The sequence below is a fragment of the Platichthys flesus genome, chromosome 20 (assembly GCF_949316205.1).
Source record: "Platichthys flesus chromosome 20, fPlaFle2.1, whole genome shotgun sequence".
Taxonomy (NCBI): Eukaryota; Metazoa; Chordata; class Actinopteri; order Pleuronectiformes; family Pleuronectidae; genus Platichthys; species Platichthys flesus.
In genome coordinates this window covers 17,824,171-17,843,526 of record NC_084964.1, presented here as the reverse complement: position 1 = coordinate 17,843,526, position 19,356 = coordinate 17,824,171, and the positions used below count along the sequence as shown (strand labels likewise).

Here is a 19,356-nt window from a genome sequence, read left to right as displayed (position 1 = left end):
ATCACTGATCCCAGCACAGGGATCTGAACACTGTCCTTTTCCACGCTGTCAGGAAATAAAGAGAATATATTTAATTAATTACACGCTGTGTTCCCGACCACTCTCTCCATTTCATGAAGCTGTGACAACATTGGAGCAACAATAAATCATATTTACTTTATTTCACGGAGGCTTCAAAGATCGATATTTCTCCTAATTGTTTATCTGTCGTCCTCATTAAGTTTTCTCTCTGGAGTAAAAACAGGTTGTTATGAGCTATTGACAGGCCTGGCTCTTTTATTCCAGTGTGTATAATGGGAATTATATAAAGTGAGAGGAGCTGACAGGTAGTTAGAAGTTTTCAAAAAATATTGGACGGATATAAAGTGTTGAATCAGCAGCATCAAACACGAGCAGCTGCAACAGGGAAATAATTTTATAATTGAGTTCCCAGGACACATTCATATATGAAACGTCCAATCAGCTTAAAGTGTAGTTATGCGAGTCGTGAATCGTATAATAATATAGAGCCGACTGCTACTATGGTGAGAACCACAGAAAAGAAGGAAAAACACTTCCAGGACCAACAGCTCCTCGGGCTTCCCAACTCCACATATGCAGAATTACTTTATGGACTTAATTTTGTTCGGTGGACAAACAGTGAGACGGATTAACTGTTTGTCCTGCTTTCACCGAAACGTCTCATCGCCACAGACGGCGCGGAGGAGAGAAAGTTGGAGCCGAGTGCTGGAACAGAGAAGTGGAGCTGATGTGTTGTCAGATGGACCCAGAACCTGGTGAAGTCAGATCAGAACGGGAGGGAGGGAGGGAGGGAGGGAGTGGTGGTGGGGGGGGGAGTCGGAGAGAAGGCGGGTATGTCATGCACAGCACGGAGCCCTTTTCTTCTCCTCTTGTCAATTAAAGCAGGCGGCTCTGCACCTGCATGTGGATGCCAGGCCCGGGCGCTCGGAGCCAGCGTTCACCTCGGCACCGGGCCCGCGGTCGACCCGGCTCTTAATGAGGGGCTTTGTGTGGGTAAAGGGGGCTGGTGCGTACACCCAGGCGCCCATACATGTCAATTAGGGGGGGTTCCAATCCCGGGGAGATCAAGGCCTTGTGCCTCTCTCTCTCTCTCTCTCTCTCTCTCTTTCATAGATTCCTTATACTCTTTGGGCTGTCTTTAAGTAAGACTGATGGACAGACATGCAGATACGGGACCGTGAGGTTTTTCTCTAAATGCGTGGGCGTGGATATGACGAACCGTAATCCTCCCAAGAATGAATCCGAGCTGACGTCTTCCTTACTGGAGACGTTACAGCCAAATCCGTTTCCAATGAGTACATTTGCATATTTCATCAAAGGACACATCTGTAAGCAGGGTGTTTACGATTTTTCCGTGTGAGGCCCTGCTGGTTCTGGGATTCAAGACTTTATTGGGAAACGTTTTACAGTTAGTTCTCGTCCACATAGCAGATTAAAGAAAACATCTTAAGGCTCAAATAAAAAGTGTAGGAGTCCATCAAAAGTATCGGCAATAGCTTGAGTATTGACTTTGCTCTGATGCATAGACTCAACAAACCCTCAATCTCCCACAAATGGAAACGTCTGGAGATTATTCATAGATTTGGTGAAACTAAAGAACTTCTTGTTTCTTTCTTTCTCTCATGAGGAGGAAATTTATATTTTTGAACATCCAAGGGAAAAGTTCAGTTGGTGATGTTGAAAAATGCAATCACGCCGAGTCAAGCTGTAGTTTAACCCCCTCAAACAGTCGTGAGATTGACTTTGATCACCTTCAACAAGGCCTTTTTCATATAAATGTATATTTTTGGGGGCAATCGTCTCTGCTGCAGGACGAACAAATCAAGATCAGAATAAGAGGAACGGAGAGAACGAGCTGTGAAACCCTCTCGTGAAGTGAAGATCTGATCCTCGACAGGTGTGAGGACAAAAGTCAGTGAGCACGATGTAACTGACAGAAAAGAAAATACCCTCGGTGGAGAAGGAGGAGGAGATGACAGCAGGAAGTGAGAGGTAAACTTGACGGAGAACATCTGATCGCTCATCAGTCACAGCCGCGCCGGAGGAGAGGATGATGAAAATCTCCCTCGAATTGAAAGGTAGAGTTCTTCTATCCCTGGATGTTTGCTTTTCTTCAAATAGATCCACCCCCTCCCCCCGTCTGGCCTTAAAGCAGAGGCGATTTTCTAAAGATCTTCCTCGTGTTGAAAAGTCAAAGTCGAGGTCTTGTCACTCAAACGTCTTTTACGTGTCTGTCATGCCAACTGCTGCCTCGCTCCTTACAGGTTCTTCTTCTTCTTCTTCTTCTTCTTCTTCTTCTTCTCCTTCTTCTTCTTCTTCTTCGTCTTCTTCTTCTTCTTCTTCTTCTTCTTCTTCTTCTTCTTCTTCTTCGTCTTCTTCTTCTTCTTCTTCTTCTTCTTCTTCTTCTTCATTGTTCATGCATGAGCGCCATCACGTTTATTACATTGCGATATCTTCAAATCGGTTTTGCCGTACCTGCCGGGCTTCTAAGTGACTTCCGACACGTCCAATTCGCTCAGCGGAGGAGATCCATCACCGTGATTGAGACGATAACAAACATGTTATGCCGAGTTGCATTAGAACACTACAGTGTATATCGTGGTGCACCGGTGCCCAGCCTGTGGTTATCACGTTTCCAACCAAGCGTGTAATTGTGTGATTGCCGCAAAGCTGCAAAGTCACTGTGTTCTCGTTGCTCTTCAATATTATTCTTCTGCATGTGTTTTCAGTGCATAAAGAAATTCTCCTCAATCAATCTTCAATGTTTTTGTTGTATTTAAAGGAGCTTCGATGGCTGCATGAAAAATAAAGACACGTTCCCACAATAGACTGTATTGACATCGAACACCGTGTTCAGAGATGCAGCCCACACACCGTGACACACACGCTCCCCCACCACGCCGAGGTCTGATAGGGTAACATTTTAATACGCTAACATTTTATTCAGGAGACCCTAATTCACTGGATCCCTGCTAAATAATTCATGGTGCCACTTCAAAGTGGAAATGCAAAGGTGCGAGAGACATCCTAGAATCACAGGGAACTGTTTGCATACATGACTGGTAGTGTACAGTGTGCGCAAACACACAACTCATCATGTGTACACATAATCACACATAACACAAACACCAAAGGAATAAATCAGTTCCAAACATAAACCAGAGACGTGACTTCAACTGGATGTCTGCTTATTCCTCTGTAATTCATCCTGCTGTCTCCAACATGTTGTTATTATTGAGGTGTTATTTTTGAAATGATGTCAGGTGCCCTTCCTGGTTCTCTCATATGTCTTCTTCTTCTTCTTGGATTCGGCACACATCAGAACTTTCTCCTGCTCAGAACATTCATTTTGTTGTTGTGTCTTTTATCTCCTTGCACAGGTGGACAGAGGGTTATCGGCTGCTCGGTACCACATGAGGACACACAACAGACACTAACTTGTTTATTCATCATATCTGTATTCTGCATACTTTAATCATAACCAAACATGGCATGTTCAGGTTCAATAAACAATATTTGGGCTGCTACTTAACCGTTACCCCAGCTTCACCTGAGTCTTTATGTGGCGTGCATCCTGCAAAAGTCATGTGTCATCACTATCCCTCTTCAACCTCTGCCCCCCCCCACTGATGAGGCGTTTCATATTTAGCAAATTCAATAATTCCAATAGAGGAAAGGACAGTTATCTGTTATGGTTATGCCTCTGGAAATCTTTTCATATTCGAGACCTGAGCTCTGTCACACTTCACATGGAGCGTCTGAGCTCAGATGTGCAGTTTGTGGCACCAGAGCTGAAGATCATCTGCCCTCTGAGCCTCGTGAGATACTTACACTGGTTTACTGGGTTCCTGTTGCGGTTCTCCGACATGTCCTGAGTGGTGAGGCTGCGTTGCTTCAGGCTGACAGCTGTTCTACGGGGGCCCACAACAACCAGCTCTTTGAAGCCCGGCTCAGAGATGAGCCACAGAGGAACCTTCAGCACGTGAAAGGTCCAACATGTCCGTGACATTCAAACTGTCCTGGCAGTCCCCAGGAGAGTGAAATCTGCACACTGGCTTCATGAGCCACTGCTCTACTCCGTCTGGGCGGGAGAAAATAATATTTACCCCCCAAGTCAGAATCCTGACTGCCTCCTGTAGCTCTGCGTCAGTGCGATGAAAATACACATGAGGCTGTGCAGAATGGGTCAATTACAACTGCACTCATTAAGATTAAGATTAAGATGCATTTATTAGCCCCAAACACATGCACAGACATGCAAAGGCACACTCATGAAGGTAGGGAAATTTAATCTCTGCTTTTTTTCACAGAGCAGTGAGCGACCATGTATGGCGCTCGGGGAGCAGATGTTGGGGGAGTAAGGTGCCTTGCTCAGGGGCACTAGACAGGGTAGGGAGACTCTTGGATTTTTGGACAGATCAATCCAGGTTCGTCTTTTTGCTGTCTCTCCGTGGAGTCGAACCAGAGACCTGGCCATAGTCCAAGTTTCTGCCACTAGACCACCGCCTCTAAGGTACTTGTGAAAAGATGCACGGGGGGGAGGAGGTGGAGTGAGTCTGATTACACATGTTCTCGACACATGATTTTGTACAAAGGCATTTGTATAAATTCATAAAAACATCTCATTATATTTGTCTCCCAGTGTTTCAAACACTCAGAGTCAAGCGTTAGAATTCTTTCCACGTCATGACATCGTTACATGTGAATAACAGTGATGAGTCATCGGCGATGAGAATAGAACGTCTGGTTTTTTAAGCTTGTTCTCAATAACTGTAATTGTGAAGAAAGAAAAGATTCCTTGTAGAAAGTTCACTGCACTCTGTCAAGATTGTGTTAAAAATACGTCTCTAGTGTCATTTTCCAGACCAGAATTCTCAGATTCTTCAGATAGAACAATAATTTATCTGACCAGTGTTATACAAAATGTTTCTAACTTGCTAGACTTCAAATTTGAAGCCCCTGTAAGTAACATTGTGCAACCTGGTTCCTGCAAAAATTATATTTTAGCTGAATTATACCAGATAAAGGAGAAAGTGTGTCCATAATCATCAGCAGTCTATGGGCTGGAGAAGAATATGGGCAGAAAGGTCAAGGACTGGATCCACGTAGAACTCCAAACTGACTGACAAGGGGGGGGGGGGGGGGGGGGGGGTGGTCATGTCTATTAATGCAGCGTGCATTCAAACGACACCTAATTAAGGCGAGGCAGCTTTTAATGGTTAAAGGTGGAGACGGGCTCACCTGCTTGGCACAGAAAGGGTCCAGCACTGAATCCATCATGTGTCCTTGTGCTCCTCCAACTCCTGACAGAGTGTTATTATCTCCTGTGAGGTACCCATCCCCCCCCCCCCCCCCCCCCCCCCACCAGCCATTCAGATATGACAGGAACAGGTCTGAGGACAGTTTTGAAAAGGTATTAGTTGCTTATCGATGTGCACACGTTGAATAATGTGCGTGGACTCACACCGCCCACGTGGAGGGGATGGAGGGATGAGCAGGCACATGAAGACGGAACGGAAATCAAATCTCATTTTGTTCAACTTTCTAATAAACAAACTGTGATGTGAAATGCGAACTCGAGAAAGCTTTGGTCACAGCAACATGCTCTACATGTTCCTTACCTCCCTCGGGACGCTTCAGCCACAACGTGCGTCTTGCCCGGTGTTCAGCGGCGAGCTGGGCATCGAACACCTTCTCTGGCTCCCGGGCCCGGTGACACATTGACCTGAACGAGAATCAGTGGGTGGAGGAACATCAATGCTGCATCTGACGTAGGTGCCCAAGGTTCAACGTTTGCACCAATCACCGCTCTGCGTTGACGGATGTTTGATCCAACGTTCCCCCAAGAATCGAACCCAGCGGAGGCTGAGTGTGTCCGTGTGGTTATTTATGTCAGACACGTGTTCTTTGTAGATCTAACGTGTCTATATTCATACGTGTTGTAAACTAATGGCTGAGGCGTTATTCCTTTGCAAATACAGGTTACAGCAGAACTGACTCGGAGGATGTCAGTGAGTCTTGTCATTCCAGATGGTGGCATCCCTTCATCACAGAGCAGGTTTCAGGCAGAATGTCTGGGCCGCACAGCGTGACAGTTCAGATCTGTCAGACGGGCTTACGGCCCAGAATTCAATCAGGACTAAAAGAATGATGCTCTATTTCAGCTTGACGTGGCTTTATGTTCATTTTCCCCAGCCAGTAATAAAGGTGAAGAAGGATTCTCAAACTATATGGCAGCTGCACCGATGTGACCCGAGCAATCCGTCAGTCACAGGCAGGGTTTCTGCTTTTTCCTCTCTCCGTCTGTACATGCTGGTGTGTGCACCTGTACATGCTTTTTGAGTGGGTTACAAATATTTATTCAAACCCTCGGTGAAAACCTTTTGCATATTCAATTAAGCCTGGGCCGTACAGAGATCCATTTACATTAATTTGAATTGCCTTAAGCCAGGATCAGAGCATTTTTAAAGCAATACCTTTATTGTACACTAGAACCTGTTACAGCTCATGTCTTCACATTCCTAATGCTCCGGTGTTTCTGTGAGAATCAATGCGGTGAGGCTTATTTAACGATACACTGTAAAGGCTCATGGTGAAGCCGACCAGGTAGAGAAATGTGACCCTGAGAAGCGAAATGAGCCAATCGCAGTAAGATGTGTCTTCAGCACACAATGTGTCAGCTCGTCTCTTACAGTCATTAAAGTGCTGCCACAGGCTGGAAAGTGAATCACTGCGCTCCAACATGAAGAACATAAAACATGGCTCTGATTCGGAAGCTGCGGCTCCTGCAACAGAAAAAACACTGAGGTTATATTCTCCTGGGAGAAAACCAGAAAAACAAGAAGTGGCTCATCTCAAACTAAATATAGTTGGAGACGAGAACTAGCTTCCAGATTATTGGGTGAAAAGGACCAAGACATATTATAGTCGGACATAAATGTGAAATAATGTATATTTTCATGTATAATAAAGCCAATAAAATCCCAGATATGATCAGTGCCACGTTATTCAGAGTCACAGTCTGTGCAGTAGAAATTATGGAGCCACAGTAGCGACGTCCCGGTTATACAGCCGTCAATAAATTACCAGTCTCAGCTGGCAATCCTTTAGATTAATCAAACGAGTAATTAAAAACAAATGTACCAGAAAAACATCAGCGTGATAAGAATGAACTAAAACGACAGAAGGCATCAATGAGAAACATTTATTTGATGTGTAGTTTGACTAGTTGGATTGGCCCATGTCCCATCTGCTACCGTGGAGGACGTGGCTCGTGTGCTGTACTGCAGTCAGCCACCAGGAGGAGGGTAAGATGATTTGTCGTCGGTCTTCAGGTCACGCAAACACGTTATAAAGCCATCAGGTGAGGCAACTGTCCAATCAGCTAACGTGGAGGAGGAGGGGTTTATGATTGCTAGTGCAGCCAGCCACCAGGGGGCAGTGGAGACTTTTTGGCTTCACGTCGGCCATCTTCACTTCCAGTTTTTAGTGTATACACGTGATTTATTGACAGGGCCGGTCTTTCCTACAGGCGACATAGGCGGTTGCCTAGGGCGCCACTCAGAGGGGGGCGCCAAAAACTGCGCAGAGCAAAAAAAAATCCCCAAAAAAACATTATTCTTTTTTTGCGAGGCAGGGTTTTTTGCGCCCCCTTCTATATGTGGTATGACCCAAAATATTGTATTTAATTACTTTGACAGTGATTTAAGTAGTTTCATTAGAGAAATCAGTGAATGACTGCAGCAATCAGGAGGAACGTTTGGCAAGGGAGCAGTTTCACCCGGTCCTGTCTCTTTGGGGTCCCGCCCACATGCCAGGTGCAGTCTGGATGAGGAAGTGAATGCTCTGTGTCTTTACTGCTGCTGCATTCATCCTGTACTCTACAGGTTAGTAGTGGGTGAGAGTCACCTAGAGCTTCGCTTGATCACCACGGGTGTCATTGAGACGTGTTGATGTTGTTTTGATTTTCTACTTAGACTGGTAAAACTTAGAAACTCCGCTGGGCAGTGAGGGGAGACACTCGCGCACTAGGTGGGCGGGGCTACATTCGGGTGTATAGGTGTTTATTATACCTGCACGTCGTCTTGCAGGCGGGTCGCGATAGTATATTGTTTACTTTACAGTGTGTAGTTCAGCTCCGACACACACAGACTCTGTAATTCATGTATTGTTATTGTGCCTTATAAAGACCAGTTATAAGCTAATGTTCAATAGGTCTTTATTGTAAATGTTTATATTTCTTTATGAATGATAATGTATATTAAGATGTTTGGAGGAAAGACACACCATAATAATTGAATGGATGTTTTATGCACTTTAAAATGCAGTCTCACTCAGAGAAATGCTTGTACTTGAAATTGTGTTTAATTTGAATGAGATGCAGTCTGGATGTGGAACTGAAGGCTCCGAGTTGTTATTGCTGCTGCATTCATGCTGTATTCTACAGATATATTATAATTTTGGGAGCCATTACTTATATCTCCAACCAATATTTTGTCATAAAAAAAAATGTATCTAACATTAGGGTAACATGATGCAAAAATCGAGGGACGTACCTCCTTGGTGTTGTCGGAACATGCTAGCACATTGAGGCTTATGGTTATAGTGTGTGTGTCCAAGCAACTTCGACGAAGAAAGAAATAATTTTATATTAAGTTTTCGTGGAAATCGTTTTGAAAAATATTTTTTGGGGGGTTAGGGTTGGGGGGGGGGGGGGGGGCGCCAGGAGTGAAGCTTGCCTAGAGCGCCAAATGAGCTAGGGCCGGCCCTGTTTATTGATCTCACCCTGGTTCCACCTGTTGATTCCTCACTGTCCACTTTTCTGTGAATAATATGCAGAACAAGATTTTTGCAGAATCTTAATCTCTATTAAAAAAACACCAGCATCGTATTTTGTAGTTTAATTCGTATCTTTGCTTAATCGTGTTTGATTTCACAGCCTCTTTAATGTGTGTGTGTGTGTGTGTGTGGGGGGGGGGGTGATGCACTCAGGTGCGTCATGATTATATCAATACCCTCGGCTTCATGGGAAAAAAATAACATCGGGGCGTTTTAGCTTAAGTGTGCGTCGAGCGAGGGGAAATGGGATATCCTGAGTGGAGCTGCTGAAATGGATTCATAAGCAAATCAAAAAACAACAACAAGCAGATGTGTTGTCGTTTGCACTTCCCCTGTTACCTGTGCTTAAATACCCAAACCACTTCCCTTCCTTTATTCAATCCTTCCCTTTCTCTCCGAACTCCTACACCTAGCCGCTCCACTTTCATTCCCTTCCTCGGCCCAAGGTTGGCGTGGGTCCTCTGAACATACTTCTTTTATTTTGACCATCTGTCTCACTTACACAAACAGTTCTGCTCCTCTCTCCTCTCTCCTCTCCACTGATCTGTCTCCCTTTGATGAATAAAGTTGGGTTTTTTCTTTTTACTCATCTCCATCTGCCAAAATACCTATGATTAAAGATCCTCACGTAAATAAGACTGTCTATCAGGGACGGGTTTTAAATGTCATTTCTCTTTTTCCTAAGAAACAAATTCAGAAACCATTTATCCTTCGCGCTGTCAATGTGTCGGTGAAGCGCCTCGACTTTGGGGACACTGCCCCAAAGACAGCATTCCTCAAAGCACCCATGTTAGCTGTTTAGCATGCTGCGCCCAGGATGCCATTTCCTCAGTGATGATGCTATTAAACACAACAGTCATTAGACATTCGTGCATATTTGGGTTTGTACCATGCACTTCAGTTCTGCAGGGATATTATTGTCTGTCTCTTTTGCAAAAACATCAAAGCCTCAGTTTAATTTTTGATGATGAAAAACGAGGAGAAAGGAGGTGGAGGCGCCGGAAACTGATCCTGGTGAATGAACGGCCTTCTAAATGGGGCTGTGCTGGGTGTTGACTGGTCAGCGCACCCCCCCCCCCCCACCCACTGGGAGGCCACGACTCTCCCTCTACCAGACGGACACTATGACAGATCTTTGTTGTAATTGGCCTTGGAGGTAATAAGCTACTCTCATCACCCCATCAGCCTCCCACCGAGCTCCCCTTCCCATTATCCCCCGCTCGTTCCGATTCATTAAACCTCCAGTGAGATCGGTCAGAGCGGCGGAGGAGAGGTTGGACCATTCATTTTGGTTTAAGAAGATCCATGTTCCTCCGATGCCTTCTACCTAAATGGACTCTAATTGACAGAGAAATGCTAATGGTGTGAGAAATGTTTGATAAATAGCGGCGAGCCCTTCATCAGATTACCGGACCTGCCTCATCTTCGGCTTTTTTCAGGGAGATCAGGCCCACGCTGCCCTGAGGTAATTTATCATAGGAGCTTAATGCATCCGGTGTTACCCTCGAGTTATCGCTGGGGTCGGCTGTGCTTCAGAACATCAGAGCGATGCTTGTGTTTGTGAGGAGATGGAGGATTTCACAGATCTCTCCAAACCACTCAAGATTCTTCCCCGAAGGCCGATCTTCCTCTCCGAGTTCCATCCGGGGCAACCAAGGGGCAATGTGTCTGGTATCATTTTCCTTTAGCGGGCCGTCGCCAACGTTTGTTAGTCTGCGTGGATCTTGTGATCCCACTTGATCTCAGGTGAAATCCCCCCGAGCGATCGAGGGTGAAGGTCTGAGCTGTCGATCGGTGCTTTGGTCTGAGCGTGTCTGCCGTGATTTCAAACACTGATGCCCTTTGTTGTTCAAAGATGCCTCCTCTTCCTCCTCTTCCTCCTCTCGAGGCCTAGGAAGACGATTGAGTGTCTCTTTCACTTTGTTGATAACCATGACATGAAAGCTGGATTTTGTTGTCAGAGCTGCAGGAGAGCATTGACTTAGAATCATGCTGCGTTGGAAGGTGGATCAGGAAATAGTGAGAAAAGGGATATATCAGCTTTAATATCTAATATGAAGCAATGAGTGAATATGTTTAAATTGCCCTTAAAACACTTAGAGCTTTAATTTCTCCCTCGCCTCAGATACATGATGAGTGCCAGCCATCTTGTTTACACTCAAACTCAGGTCACTAAATGCTGTGGAACCTCCAGTCGGACATTATAATACGAATAAGATTTGTCTACTTAATGAGACTGAGCTCAGAATCCACCTCATCCTCATTCAGCTGACTATGACCTTGCTCAGGTAATTAGAAAATGCTGTTTACTTGTCAGGGTCTTACTCAGAGTAATGTCTTAATAACGATATTTTTAATTAACCCTTGGTAAACCATTTACTGTCAAATTCAAGCAGCCATTGATTTCCACTGTTTTCTCAAATGGAAACGTATTAACAGAGTATTAAAATGTCCATACCTGCAAGTAGAGCCTTTAAATTCATGCAGAAATGAGCAGAGAAAAGCGTCTGCCAGGGAAACCAAGAAAAAACTGATAAAGAAGCGTCATCATTTGAAGTTCAAGTGGATAAAACTTGCTATAGTGGTGGTTTTTTTCCTCCCAGGTAAAGTTAGGTGTCCAGCTCAGGTACTGGTGTTAATTTGGATCCTCAAGGCAAAAGTCTGAATAGCTCGGAATAATTGCAGCGTGCCACAAATAGCCGGTCGTTATCACCTGTCATGTGGTTGATTCTAGGGCCAGAGAGAGGCAGTACTTCTCTGACTTGAATGGATGCAGCCTGCAGTGAGTGGCCTTAGCACCTGGGATCTCAGTTACAGCCATTGCTCAACATCACTGTGACTTAACACCTGCCGGTGCCGGCGTCACCATCACAGCACACAAATAAACACCTTTACCACTTGTGTGCAGGCAAATAAGACACACTGTGTCCAGGGATCCTCTAAATTACCCTTTTTGGCTGAGTTCAGGCCGAGGAGGAAGTGTGAGAAATCATAACCAGGTCCACGAGCGGAACGGGAGGGAAGGGGGGGGTAGGCTGAGGACGGACTCCATCTTGATTTTCCCCCGATGTTAACTCTCCCATTATTTACTTTTCATTCAAGGTATTTTCGTTTTTTGGTGGGGGTTGGATAAGAAGTGGAGGGAAAAGCCAACAGGAGGCTGAAGATCCCGCTGAGAAGCAACAGAAGCTATTACCCTGGTGCATTATTTCCCCGCTGCCCTGCGGTGGCTGGCGATGGGACTCGCCGTCTGTAAAACACTAAAGAACAACACATTACAGACATTAAGCACTCCTGCTTTCTCCTGGCAGAGGCGCTGTCATCTTCCCGACAGGAACATTTGCTCAGTCATGCTCTCCCGTTCGCTCCCTGGGCCCCTGCTTTACTGATACTGTCATTTTGGAAACAGTATTTGCTCAGTCACTCTCTATCACCCCCCCACCCCACCCTTCCTCTCCTCCTCGGTGCTCTTCCTCCGTCTGTCCTCCCCTCAGCCATTTCTCACCCTCTCCTCCTCCTCCTCCTCTCTTCTCGCAAACATACAAGATAACAGTCCTGGTTGTGTGAAGACTAAGCAGACTCCCCCCCCAAACCCCCTGTCTGTTTCATGCACCTCCAAACACCACCACAGCCTCAACTGGAGAGAAAAAGCCTCTGGGGTCCATCATTCCTGGAAGTATTAAAGTGCAGCCAAAATATAAATCCCTATAATGATGCCACAGGGGATAAAAAAGTACTAGAAGGTCAATGAACTCAGACACATTATAAATCCCCACAGAAACAGCTATAGCAAGGATTTCTCTTCTGCAACCCCCCCCCCCCCCCCCCCCGCACGCCCCTCCGCTCCGAACCTTGGCACAACGAGCAGAGCACGTGTCCAGTAAATCATTTTAACAAAGGACAATATTCATTCCACCTTTTCGCGATGTGGAAAGCAACAATAAATCCTCTCCGTTAAACTTGCTGCTTGGTGGAGTGGAGTGGAAGAGGTGGGGGGGAGTGCGTTTTTACGCACGGCCGCACGGTGGCAACCTGCGCTGCGCTGCCGGTGCACCCGTCTCGTCATGTTCCCTCATAAAGAACCCGGGACTCGTCCTCATCCGACGCACACCGGCAAACCTGGCTCTGCTCCGACCGTGACGGTGCGACCGCGCGCAGCTTCCCCCTCATCCTCTGCTATACACTACTCCCCCGGTGCCGCTGTCCAACTGGTTACATCGACCTTGACAGCGCGCGGCGCGGAGGAACTTTACTGGGTATCAGCGGGGGGTGTGTGGATGCGCGTGTGAGTGTGCGCGTGCAGCGGATCCGTTGGAGCTCCTTCTTCCAACAAGGATTCGAGGGAAAATAAAAAAGTCTGTGACCGCGCGCAACGCAGCCAGCGACAGGGAGGCTGAAGTTTGAAGAAGAGGAGGAGGAGGACGAGGAGGAGGAGGAGCAGGAGGAAAAACGCAGCATCTCAAGGACGCAGGAGGAAGAGTCGATGGAAAAGTATGAGGAGCCGCTGGTCGTCTTACAGGTGCACCGAGAGACCGGAGCCGGGGTTTGGACCTAGCCTGGATTCATCTGCCTGAGCTGCGGTCAGAACCCCCCCCACGCCTGCTCCCGCACTTGGAGGAGAATACCCCCGTGTCTCGTGGAGCCCGTAGAACTGGAGTGCCGTTGAGCAAACGCAGAGTTTGAATCTCTCTGCTCGCGTGAGGCTGCTTGTTTTATCTCATTTTTCCTTTTGCGCGCTCTGAGCTCGGTGCGCTCTGCCCGGCGCGAGTGGCAAGTCCCCCCCCCCTCCTGGACGAGAGAGACCCAGCAGGAGGCGGTTCGGCGGCGGAGCCACACGGGAAATCGGGGGCACATCGGCGGCAGCGTGCCTCAGGCTCACCGGGCACTTGTTGTCCACCCTGCACGGTTTGGAACCATGTTCGAGGACCCGTGGAGCGGATCGATGCGGCGCGCCACATGGATTTTATCCCTTTCCTTCCTCGTCCACTTTACGCAAGCACAAGGTAAGAGCCACACCGGGTCTATACCGGGTTCAAACTGGCTTCACAAGGGGCCCACTGCTGTGTGAAACTTCCCCTCTACACAATGAATGTGTTCTTTTCTCTTTTGCCTTTTGCTCGTAGCCGATAATTTACCCATCAGGGCCACACGTCGTGGTTCTCACTCTATTTCCTCCACCTGAACTTTTATTAAGTCTCCGCCTGTGAGTTGATTCGATATTTCTTCCAGCTGTTCGCTTCCTTTAGAATCCACTGGCATCTACGTATGCATCGAACGTGTCATTAGAAGCCCAGCTGTTTAAAAAAAGGTTAAGCTGATTGATGAATACTAATTATATCATCAAGCATCTCCCCCCGGAAATTAAACTTTACGCACCAAACAAGCGGCGCAAATAAACATGTACATATTGATATGCGGCAATTCATGGCCCGCGTGGAGAATTAAAATGTTGGGAATTAATTGGTTCTGGGAGAATAATGCAGAGGCGGTTTCCCCCCCAGTGCACGAGCACCAGTGAAGTGTAGTTAGCAGGGAGTGATTGAGTGAGCAGTCCACACTGAGCTAGGATCAGAATTCTGTGCGCAATTGTCCCCCAGTGATGTTCCTGTGGAGACCTGGAGTGTCACTGGTGTCCAGCAGGGAGTCTATACTGATGTAAGCTCAGGCCCATCACCCCCCCCCCCCCCCCCACGCGAGGGACAGTGGTATTTTTCCAAAAGGCTTTCAGAAAAGATGTTGTTACATCTCTGACAGTTGTTTTTTGTGAAATAGAAAAGACGGTTGCATCAGTGTCATTGTGTTTGTGTGTGTGTGTGTGTGTGTGTGGGGGGGGGGGGGTCCACAGCCAGCTTAATCCCTGCGTCTATTGAACATAATTGAAGAAATGATGTTCTTGATGGAATCTTCTCTCTGCCACTTATTTGCTGGTGAATTAAATTTCTTACCTCTGAAAACCTCCAAATTAAGCCCAGTCACGTTCCTTTAATGGTTCTGGAACTTGACCAGCGACACGTTTGGTCAAAGAGACCTTTGCTCTCCTCTGCTGGTGCTGCTCTCTCTCTCCCTCTCTCTTCCCGGGTAATTGGGATGCAGGTATTGATGCCGCAGTAAGGAGGGAGTATTACCTCTCAAGATAGACTCTAAGCCCTCGGTGGCGCTCACTCAATAATACAATGTAGAGGAGATGAAAAAAACAAACAGGGCAGATATCCATCATTCATGAGGGCACATCCTGGTGCCTGACATTTACAGGAGATTGATAACTCGAATGTCCCCGGGATTAAGACTCCTGACGTTGTCCTGGCCCTCGCTGTAACTGTATCTCTCCCTCCTCCGCCTCGGAGCCTGGTTCCAGTGCTCTCACTTTCCTCCTGAACGCTTATTTAACCAACCAAGTTAAATGAGAAGCCATTATGCACAGCAGTGGCCTGGTAGAAAGCTTGGGATGTGCGTGGGTGCACAAAGCAGCGATATGCACACATGGGGCCGTGCATGTGTGGAAGTTGAATCCCGGTCACTCGGCGGACCCTCAGATTTCGTTCCATCCGCCGCTGCCGGGTCAGAAAATGTGGGATTTAATTGGCCTCTCTTCAGAGCGCTTGTGAGTGCGGCCTCGTTGAAAGTGACCCCAGTGATGGCTTCTCTCTTTCCGTCCCATGATTCAAAAACAGGATGAGGCGAGTGGCGTGCCTCCGGACGGACACGTCAGACCGGTGCTCGCCACATTTTAATGACTGGTCGACTGAAAACGTCTTTTTAATGACAGGAGAGCGGTCTTTATCGGACCAGAGCGGCCTTGCAGAGCACAGAGACATCATCTTCAGCTCTGTGGTTTCATATGTTGTCGGCCCTCGTTTGGTGCAGCGTGAAAAAGAGAAACCTACCAAGCTACCTTAAACTCTAGAGCACTGGAGATGATTGTTAACTTGCGTATACACACACTTGTGCTTCCCTCTTGATTCATGCTGAAACACCAGAACATTCTCTGATCTCTCCCCAAATGCGTTTGCTCAAAGTGACAGTCATAGGAGCAGTCTGGCCTGGCCCTCTGGTCGCTTCCATTCATTTGCCGAGGTCATGCCGAGACAATGCTGGGCACGCCTGCTGCTTTTGTCAGTTCTAACACGTCTATTTTGGAGCTGGGAGTGGTGGGGGGGGAGGACTTTATTGGAATGTCATGTTTGGCATAAATACTTCGGCATCACTCAGCGTCTGCAGATTAGCTCGACTGGCTACAGCTCAACTTGAGCAGCTTCAGAGGGAGTTGAGGACTTGATTCTGACAGAGGCGTAGCACTCAGATTAACATCCGTGAGGACGCTTCTGACAGAGTGTGTGTGTGTGTGTGTGTGGGTCTGCAGGGACACGTGGGAATCAGCTATTGCATGCTGTTGTCTGGCGAGGCCGCACAACATGTCGGGAGAGAGCGGCTCAAGAGAGCGGCGGTCTGTTTTTAGCTCGCCGCTCTGGACGTGGACCTTGACACAGTAAAAGAAGTCAAGGGTGTCATCTCCACTTTAAAGCCGTCAGGAGATTGGATTGAGTTTGTGTGTGTGCACTGACATGCGTGCACTTGTGGAGAAGCTCTCGACTGTGCGCTCTCGACTGTGCCTCTGGAATCATTTTAGAATTGGACGCGTTGTTATCAGAGGCAATGAAATAGAGCAAATGATGATGCTCATACTAGAAAAAAACATTAGACCGTTGTGATCTCAGATGTTGCTGCTTCTGTTGTGCCATCGAGTCATCGTGTTTGTGCATGTGTGGGCACGTGCACGTTGTGTTTGTATAGTTGAAACCTGGAGGAGCCAATCCCATGGCGGTGTGACGCAGAGGGCCGATATGAGGCAGCGCTGTGCAATTCACATGCTCTTTGGAAGGTACGATTCTCCAGAGTTGTGAGGTTTTATTGTGTTGCATTGATGTGTTTAGAGGATTTGAACAAAAAACATTTTGACTAATATCTGCATGGTAACGAATGGCCAAGAAAGAGGATCAGGTGAGACTGGCCTACGAGTGATTTAAAGTTATATGCACATGTTAATCATTAAACATCTGCATATGCTAAAATCTTGTATTAGGGACTTTGTATTTTAATTTGAACATTTCACAGTTCTCAGTAAAAGCTCCTGTTCAGAGCTGATTGAAGATTTCAGCTCTCCAAGCTGAGGTGCCTTCACGTGGCTTCTCCCCATTCTTACTGATTATTTCCCGTTGATCCTCAAACCTCCACAAAAGGGACATTTCTTGTGAATCAGTGATACAGGATTATTGATCCTTTTCCTGTTATCCTTCAAAGCCACCTCCGGTCTCTTGATATGACTCACTCGCCTTCATCTGCAGGCACAAGTGTTCTCCTCAGGATCATTTGAAATTGACATGATGGATCTGGTCAGAGCCGGATTTGAAGGAAGCCGCAGAGAAAAGCAGCTGATTGAGATTGGACTGTGAGTGATTCATGGAGACAGTGGACTTGAGAGAAGATCTGCAGACTACAAATGCCCTGATTTGTCACGCATCTTAATTGACAGAGCTGGGATCTCTGTTGCCTTGTAGCAGCTGCACAGAAACTGAGGCTGTCCGACTTCCCTGCGGCCGGCACTTTGGCAAAAGGTCACGCCGTATCGCTCTTAGTATTCTCGGCTGGCGAGAAAGCTCGTGGTCAGAGTCCACCGATAGATTTCTCAGAGGGATGCACAGAGTTTCACTGTTGGTGGGTTCAATGAAACCAAGGTCTTCAGTCGTGGCAGCTCCATGGGAGAGAGAGGGGTCACAGCTGAAAGAGCGTTTTATGTTGTTTATTTTTTTCTCTTTGGAAAGAACTTCCAGATCCCATTGACCCGGGGCCCCGCTTCACATTTCCATTCGACTTTAGAGGTTAAGGTTGTTTGAAGTGTTTGTGTTTCTCTCCACACGCTTTAAAAGTAAAAAGAAAATGAAAGCACGAGCACGATCTGTATTAAGATGCATCGTAAAGGAACCTGAGTCACACGGGGGAGGCGAGCGACTGCGTCAAAGAATCTTTATGACGACGGTGACACCGGCAGATCCTCGGCGACACAAACTTATGTCCGGGACACAAATATGCAAGCACATGGACTCTGCTCTTTTACTACACTTTATTTAGTGCAGTCGCGGCCCCTGGCGAACCCGCAGGATGATTGGAAGGGATTTAAAACAGCCCACCAGTAAACTTCTCAGCTATTAATGGCCATAAACAGCTCAGCAGTTTTCACACTCACCCCCCCCCCCCCAGAAAACCCCCTGAAGAGACCTTAACGTATGTATCGCTCCACTTGCAGAGCAGAAGCGTCGCTCTTTATATTCCCTGAAACACTGCATCCGTGTAACCTGGTGATTTAAATGTCATCTTCACTAACCATTACTACCATTACAGCCAGTTGCACCATCCTGTTGGATCATAGGCGAAAGCATTGGAGTAATAATGAATGAAATCAAACCAGTTCTCTCAGTTAACCTGAAAAAAAAAAACAAGAGGGAGAGTAAATCTCCTTTTTGCAGCAGCAAAGAAAAAACAAAGGGTTGGATTATGAGTACTATTACTACATCTATTACAGGATAATACTTTTATATATACAGAGAAAATGCATATAAAAGTACTTGTTTGTTAAAGTGTAAGTTAGGAAACTAGTGTTTGAACCCAACCGACATTTACTGAGGAGTTTCCCTGATATTTGTATTTTTTCTGTAGTTTCATGGAAACAAATTCTCCAAGTTGAGAAAAGGTTTTTGTTTCTCTGGAGTAAAAACTCAAACCTCAAATCTAAACTTTGCACTATCATCTATCAGAGTTGCCTTTTTGATTATTGTAGGTACTGGCAGGATATGTCCTGCACTGAAGACACATTTTTGTAATATAAGAGCTAAACAGACATTTACGATTATTTGGCCTTGGCGAGGAGGAGGAGGAGGAGGAGGAGGAGGAGGAGGAGGAGGAGGTCTGCACTCCACTGAGAACCCTTCCAATTATTTATTTATGATGTATTAACTTGACAAGTTGTCAAGTTGTGGTAAATAGGTTCATTTTCTTATGTTTTAAAACTTCTCAGTGTAACAATTTGCCAAGTTGCTGACACACTGAACGTAACTGAGGTCGGACCACACTGTGGTGAACTGTCAAATACTTTCTATGTTATGAAACTGTTTTGAATTCATGAAAATCCTGAGGAGCAGTAAAACCAAAGTTGAAAAATCATAATGTGTCATGTATGAGATTGGAATTCAAAAGAACTTATTGTTTAGGAACAAAAATGAAGGTTTTGTACCAGTACTGAACATTTTGTAATGATAACAAGCTGCTGTTGTGTTAATTTGTGCGTCAAGCATCTTTGTATCAATCTCACAATGACACACAAACACAGTGTCTTCAAACACACGTGTGAACTCATGGGCATTTCACCCTAACCCTACTCCAGGACGACAAAGCTAAGATGTCTCCGGTGCCTCAACATCGTGCATCAGGCCAACACACAAACAT

At 46.4% G+C, this 19,356-nt stretch overlaps 2 protein-coding genes across 2 annotated transcripts in view; one reads left to right on the top strand and one right to left on the bottom strand.

The window, feature by feature from the left end:
* Nucleotides 1–19,356, bottom strand: part of rpl38 (ribosomal protein L38) — a 291,970-nt gene that overhangs the window by 141,500 nt on the left and 131,114 nt on the right. The gene's annotated exons all lie outside the window — the stretch shown is intronic.
* Nucleotides 13,027–19,356, top strand: part of sdk2b (sidekick cell adhesion molecule 2b) — a 224,495-nt gene continuing 218,165 nt past the window's right edge. The window contains 1 exon segment of the mRNA XM_062378780.1: nucleotides 13,027–13,862. Within this exon segment, the coding sequence (XP_062234764.1) occupies nucleotides 13,775–13,862 (88 nt within the window). The 5' untranslated portion in view covers nucleotides 13,027–13,774.